Here is a 7757-nt window from a genome sequence, read left to right as displayed (position 1 = left end):
TCGAGGCACCCTGTCATATGCTTTCTCCAGGTCCACAAAGACGCAATGCAACTCCTTCTGGCCTTCTCTAACCTTCTCCATCAACATCCTCAGAGCAAACATTGCATATGTGGTGCTCTTTCTTGGCATGAAACCATACTGCTGCTCACTAATCATCACCTCACTTCTTAATCTAGCCTCCACTACTCTTTCCCATAACTTCATGCTGTGGCTCATCAATTTTATTCCCCTGTAGTTACTGCAGTCCTGCACATCCCCCTTATTCTTAAATATCGGCACCAGTACACTTCTTCTCCACTCCTCAGGCATCCTTTCGCTTTCCAAGATTCCATTAAACAATCTAGTTAAAAACTCCACTGCCATCTCTCCTAAACACCTCCATGCTTCCACAGGTATGTCATCTGGACCAACGGCTTTTCCATTCTTCATCCTCTTCATGGCTGTACTTACTTCCTCCTTGCTAATCCGCTGCACTTCCTGATTCACTATCTCCACATCATCCAACATTCTCTCTCTCATCAATAAAGATGACTATTATAAATGTACTGATCTTATTTTTCATAATTAAAAAAAGATTAGTACTATTATTACTTAAAATGTATTGCTTTTTAGCATTACAGTATATTTTTGTTATACTTATTGACTTACTGTAGCAAGTAATACAGTGCACCCAGAAAGTATTCACAGCGCATCACTTTTTCCACATTTTGTTATGTTACAGCCTTATTCCAAAATGGATTAAATTCATTTTTTTCCTCAGAATTCTACACACAAAACCCCATAATGACAACGTGAAAAAAAGTTTACTTGAGGTTTTTGCAAATTTATTAAAAATAAAAAATACCGAGAAATCACATGTATTCACAGCATTTGCTCAATACTTTGTCGATGCACCTTTGGCAGCAATTACAGCCTCAAGTCTTTTTGAATATGATTCCACAAGCTTGGCACACCTATCCTTGGCCAGTTTCGCCCATTCCTCTTTGAAGCACCTCTCAAGCTCCATCAGGTTGGATGGGAAGCGTCGGTGCACAGCCATTTTAAAATCTCTCCAGAGATGTTCAATCGGATTCAAGTCTGGGCTCTGGCTGGGCCACTCAAAGACATTCACAGAGTTGTCCTGAAGCCACTCCTTTGATATCTTGGCTGTGTGCTTAGGGTTGTTGTCCTGCTGAAAGATGAACCGTCGCCCCAGTCTGAGGTCAAGAGCGCTCTGGAGCAGGTTTTCATCCAGGATGCCTCTGTACATTGCTGCAGTCATCTTTCCCTTTATCCTGACTAGTCTCCCAGTCCCTGCCGATGAAAAACATCCCCACAGCATGATGCTGCCACCACCATGCTTCACTGTAGGGATGGTATTGGCCTGGTGATGAGCGGTGCCTGGTTTCCTCCAAATGTGATGCCTGGCATTCACACCAAAGAGTTCAATCTTTGTCTCAACAGACCAGAGAATTTTCTTTCTCATGGTCTGAGTATCCTTCACGTGCCTTTTGGCAAACTCCAGGCAGGCTGCCATGTGCCTTTTACTAAGGAGTGGCTTCCGTCCGTCCGGTCAGTTTAGATCGCTCAGTTTAGATGGCCGGCCAGCTCTAGGAAGAGTCCTGGTGGTTTCGAACTTCTTCTACTTACGGATGATGGAGGCCACTATGCTCATTGGGACCTTCGAAGCAGCAGAAATTTTTCTGTAACCTTCCCCAGATTTGTGCCTCGAGACAATCCTGTCTCAAGAGGTCTACAGACAATTCCTTTGACTTCATACTTGGTTTGTGCTCTGACATGAACTGTCAACTGTGGGACCTTATATAGGCAGGTGTGTGCCTTTCCAAATCATGTCCAATCAACTGAATTTACCACAGGTGGACTCCAATTAAGCTGCAGAAACATCTCAAGGATGATCAGGGGAAACAGGATGCACCTGAGCTCAATTTTGAGCTTCATGGCAAAGGCTGTGAATACTTATGTACATGTGCTTTCTCAATTTTTTTATTTTTAATAAATTTGCAGAAACTTCAAGTAAACTTTTTTCACGTTGTCATTGTGTGTAGAATTCTGAGGAAAAAAATGAATTTAATCCATTTTGGAATAAGGCTGTAACATAAGAAAATGTGGAAAAAGTGATGCACTGTGAATACTTTCCAGATGCACTGTAGGTACTGTATTACAATAATAGGTTTTATCATTATTATAATAATTACACTGGTCTGCAAACAAAAAATATGGCTTATGATAACAATTTTGCTTTTCTTTATAGATTTGGGGGGGGCTGAATCCAAATCTGACAACAGAATTGCTCTGCTACATCCAGGTGTAGATGAAGGTTTAGAATGGGAAAAAAAACATTTTAGGGTAAAAGTAATATATTTTTTAAATAATTTGAAAAATAATAAATTACACTAATAGCTGTTTTAAATATAATTATAACTTTCAAAAAATAGTCAATTGGTAGTTTGTCCTCTTACAGTCCTCTGAAGGTCTTTCGTGGTAACAGATGTCTGCTAACATGGATTCATCTCACTTTCTTGTGTAACATCTATTAATTTGAGCGATGTCCTGGTGGTATATCTCCGCATGTTCATCAGAGATTGCTCCCATGTTCTCTTTTACCATTTGCTTATTTAAGTGGCCAAGTCAATGGATGGACCAACTCAATCTTCTTCAGCTCAGAAACAGTCTGTGGTAAAAAAATTCCAACTCCAGAAATGGATTCAGCACATCAAAATCTAGAAAATACAGTGGTGTTTTTTGTGTGGGAGAATTTTGGTGCAGACCGGTGTTATTTTTGCCTTGCGATATATTACTCCCACTACAGTAAATAATGAACAAATAAAATAACATACTAAACTGAAACAAAGGATCTTAAATGTAAAATCTGAATTAACTTTGGGACACTTGTTCAGATGTGCAGTCTTTTGTTGTTTTTTTTTTGGATAGGCTGTGATTAAATTAAGTGAGTTTGATAGTGAATGGATGGCTTCTTTCTAATGATTTTTGTTTATTTATCCAACTATTTTATCCAAGTCTAACTCACAATGCTAAACCATAACTAGGGGCTGTTCTGTGTGTGAATAACCAGAGCAAGTTTGTATTATGCTAAAGCTAAAAAATGAAGATCATTAATTAGAATTTCCTGAATCTTAAAATAATTTACCATACTTTAAAGAATTATTATTACAAACAAACAAAAACTACATATTTATTTTATTACTATGATTATTATTATGAGTGCTATTATTACTTTCATCCATTCTTGCACTTCCTCGGTTCGGGGTCACATGCTTATTTTTGTTTTTGTTCTTTTAATTCATTTTATACATTTATTCACCTTTAATCTATCCTGTTTCGTTTACATTAAGCTCTGTACACCGTACATATAAGGGAATTAACCTCTAACTGATATGATAATGAAATCGTTATACTAACCTACGTTTATCCGAGACACACACGATGCTGCAGGTGCACAATCTTTATTTTTCACATTTACAGTATAAAGCAACATTATCTACATTTTCGGCATGTGCATGGTTAGCTTAAAATTCGTGTTCTCAGCACACCTTCTGCTTTCCAGTCTACCGCCTAATATGTAATGTGGTATGCCAATGTTTTAACACTTGCACTCACTTTCCTTCTTCTTGGTACCAAACTTGCCACTGATTCCTACGCATCAATCCCACTAATGACGTCATTGACTCTAGGGTGCCTTTTATGACTTCCTCCGGGAAACTTGAGCTCAGCTAAACAGTTCCGTACTTGTCCGAGGAAAGAAGTGAACAAATCTGGAGAATGGTTGGGACGAAAATCGAAACTTTACGGTAAGCCAATACAGTAGTACACCTATTAAACAGTATAAAAAAATCAGTCATATTTACCAACGTGAACCAAGCGTGAGTAAATTTAAAGTGTCCCGGTGTAACATGAACGAAGAAAAGTACTTCCATTCTGTCCTATACCTAACGTATATATTTCCTGCAGGTCATGCCATTCATGTTCTTTCGTTACAAATGGCAAATCGAATAGTTGTTCATTGTTCCATACACTTACGTTTCGCTTTCATTTCTTCAAAAACAGGAAAGGAATGTGAGGGCGAAATGAAACCCAACCGGTAAATTGGGCGACCGAGGTCTCCTGGAAATATGGCTAATGAAAACATTATCAGCTACGCGACACGGATCCTTTGTTCCAATTTGGGTGCGATGGACTACAATAATCTGCGCAAGAAGCTCCGCAAACGCTTCGACCCCTCTGACGATGACCTGCGCTACATTCTGTGGAACTGCTGCAGGTTCTCGATTGTCCAGAGAGCCAGAGACTGTTCGCCAGGCTCCGAGCTAAGCCCTGACTCAAAGATCATCGCGAAGACAGCGGTCAGACTGTGCAAGAGCTACCCGAAAGATGACTGCAAAGCCTGCGAAGCGCTTCACCTCTGTAAATATTTTGTTTACGGAAACTGCCGGTTTGGGAAAGGAAGGTAAGAAAGAAGGCGTCTGTCGCAGTCGGAACTGCACTGCAGGAGCGTTTGAAGTATGTCAGCGCACATTTCCAACGGTCCTGCTGGGTCACGGCATTTATGTTATCACTCTATGAGCTTAAATACACACTTTTTACAGCGTCGAATTGGTTTCAAGATATCTTACATATTTTGTAATCATCTAATCATGATTTTGATGCAGGAGTTAATGAATTCATTACAGTCAAAATAATTAACTGCATGCTCATTTTTAAAATGTGTTTCAGCAAGACTATGACCAACACCAAACTGCTATCAATCCACAGCAGAGGCCCAAAAGGAGAGAATGGGCACAATGCATGACAAAACCTATTACATTTTAGTCTTGGGCATAAATTAATGTCCACTTTTAGTTTTGTAATTTAAAGGAATACTCCACCCAAAAATATATGTTTATTTACTCACCCCCCTGTGGTATGCAGTGATGGCTGGGAAAAAATTCTAATCACCTGTTTCCATGCAGAAACAGAGAAAAAAACTTTCCACATCCGTGGGGGAAAAGGCAAAAAATTTCTCATGTTACAAGTGACACATAAATGCACGTCTTTTACCCGGTTATATGCTCAAAATGTGCAAAACACATGCATTTTGATAATATATTAAGTTATTACTAGAAAAATCAGCGTACAACATAAATAGGAAAGACATTACCATAATACCATGGTTTTGAATTGAAGATCTGCTTCTCCCTGGTCAAGAGTCCTGTCTTTAGCAATGATGTATGCTTTTTTGCACAGTTAGAGCATATGATTGGATAACAGACATATGGTTTATGTGGCATGAGTAACGTGAGAATTGTTTTGGGTTTTGCCATGGACGTATTTCACATCTTTTCCCGTTGTACAGTGCTCGTTGCTGTTTCTATTATAAACTTTTTTTCTCATGTTCTGCATTGGAACATGGCATTAAAATTTTATTCTGTACCATCAGCAAAAACTACATGGAGTAAGTAACATATGAAAATATAATTTTTGAATAGAGTTACAATGGTTATTTGGATGTACAGTAACTTCAGGGGTATTATAATATTCACAAAACAGCAAATATGCTCATCCATGACAGCTAATTATGTTAGAGATATCTGAAAAGACAGTACACCCTACTACTGCACATATACAGTACTTTGTTTTCCTTATATAACACCTCTTAACATGATGATTGAGTAAATGAAAGAATTTTCTTCACAGTTGAAACTGAGATTTGCTTTTTTTGACCACTGTTAAGCTCTTGTGCTGTAAGGCGACTATCATGCAAGCTGGTGACCATCATAAAACTTGTCTTCTGATTGGGCTGTCACTTTGGGTCTGCCAGATCTCTTCCTAACAGAGTTTCTTCCAGTTTCCAGTTGCCTTTGGATCATGTAGTACACCATGCACTCTGAGACTTTTTTTTTTTTTTTTTTTGCAGTTTCTCTAAAGGAAAGGCCTATAAGTCGAAGGATAATAATGCTCTGTCTCATTGCATTTGTTAATTGTCATTTTCTTGCCATTACCACTGGAATTTACAACTTTCTAGGGTTTAGAGGGTGTAGTAATATAGTCTGTTCCAAGTCTGCTATAAGAGAGACAGAGTTTTTAAGTAATCATCAGAAATATGGGACACCTTTGCAAATTGTTTGCTTCAATTTGCAAGGGTTAGTTTGCTTTAGTTTACTTTCATTACTTTACAGTTAATTCATTTAATTAACTGCAGATCATCTGTAGATTGTAATCTATTAGTTGTTCTCTGAAGAAGGCTCATTTGCAATATTTTGATCAGTGTTAAAATGACAATATTAAATGAATCTGTGGGCTGACGTGATGAGATTAAATTACAAAGCAAGTCCACCTTTTTGTAAATTATCAATAAAAAAGCAAACCTTCTCTCTACAGAGTGATGAGGCACTCCTGGCATAGTCTAAATTACCAATAAATTATGCAGACATTGCATTTGGCATGCTGTTGCACGCAATACTTTATAGATGCTTCAGGGATCAGCAACCTGCGGCTCGCGAATCACATGTGGCTCTTTAATTCACATTCACGTTTCCATGTTTTAACATATTATTTGATAGTACTTTCATAAAGATTATTTATTTATGGGTTAATATTATTCTTTTTTATGTAGATATTTCTTTACCTTTATGTGAATCATGCTGTCCATTGTGCGCATGAACTACTTAAGAATACGTCTTCGGTCAAATGATATGCTCTCCAGAGTGTTATTTAGTAAGCGAGAATGGATATACGGTTTAATGTTTATTGCGATTCCTAAATCTTTCATATACTGTTTGTGGTAAAACGCCTCCATGCCTTCCCATTTCTCCTATTTACATATTATAGCCAGCTGAGGTTGGAGTGGTGAGTACATTTTGCACTGCTCAGTCAGCACAGTTACAGTGGTGACGAGTGGAGGGCAGACGACTGTAGAGCTGAGCGAACATTACTCAAGAAAGGAGGGATGAGGGTGAAAACTATTACTACAGAACTGAACGATGTTGTAATATTAGTCACCTTTGAGCTGTTACAGTGATATAAAATGAGACGCCAAACCGAAAAATGGCAACTAAGAAAAAACAGTGAAAATAGAAGATGAAAACCGAGAATTTAAAGCCAAATAGGAAGAAAATTATGCTTTTACACAAAACTATATGGATCTACCAGAATCTTTAATTTAAAATGAAAAGTTAGCCAGTAACAAAAAATCAAATCTTAGGTGACACTTTTTAACACAGCAGGGCACATTTGCAAAAAATATTCTTTTGGAGAAGAAAGGAAAAAAGCGGTGATAGAATTAAAACAAAAAATGCAATAATCAATGTAGATATTCAGCAGCTGGATACAATCTTCAAGTAATGTGACCGCAGCAAGTTTTGCTGTTTCTTGTGAGATAGCAAAGCATGGAAAACCTTTTACGGATGGAGAATATGTAAAAAAGTGCATTTAAAATTTGGCTGAACATCTCTACTGACTTCAAAAATAAAGAAGATATTATTAAAAAAATGCCTCGCAGTTAAGAGACCCGGGTTCCCTTCCTGGGTCCTCCCTGTGTGGAGTTTGCATGTTCTCCCAGTGTCTGCATGGGTTTCCTCCAGGTACTCTGGTTTCCTCCCACAGTCCAAAGCCATGCAGGTTAGGTGCATTGGTGATTCTAAATTGTACCTAGTATGTGCTTGGTGTGTGTGTGTGCGTGCCCTGCGGTGGGTTGGCACCCTGTTTCCTGCCTTGCGCCCTGTGTTGTCTGGGATTGGGTCCGGCAGACCCCCGTGACCCTG

At 38.5% G+C, this 7757-nt stretch overlaps 1 protein-coding gene across 1 annotated transcript in view; it reads left to right on the top strand.

Moving 5' to 3' along the window:
- Nucleotides 1-3694: 3694 nt before the first annotated feature.
- LOC114658310 (protein mono-ADP-ribosyltransferase PARP12-like) overlaps nucleotides 3695-7757 on the top strand; it is a 69299-nt gene continuing 65236 nt past the window's right edge. The window contains exons 1-2 of the mRNA XM_051935322.1: nucleotides 3695-3809; nucleotides 4066-4465. Coding sequence (XP_051791282.1) covers nucleotides 4131-4465 — 335 coding nt within the window. The 5' untranslated portion in view covers nucleotides 3695-3809; nucleotides 4066-4130. The remainder of the gene's footprint in view (nucleotides 3810-4065; nucleotides 4466-7757) is intronic.

Source organism: Erpetoichthys calabaricus, chromosome 1 (assembly GCF_900747795.2).
Source record: "Erpetoichthys calabaricus chromosome 1, fErpCal1.3, whole genome shotgun sequence".
Lineage (NCBI taxonomy): Eukaryota > Metazoa > Chordata > Cladistia > Polypteriformes > Polypteridae > Erpetoichthys > Erpetoichthys calabaricus.
Note: the sequence above shows the minus strand (reverse complement) of the source record. Positions and strands in the feature narration are given on the sequence as shown.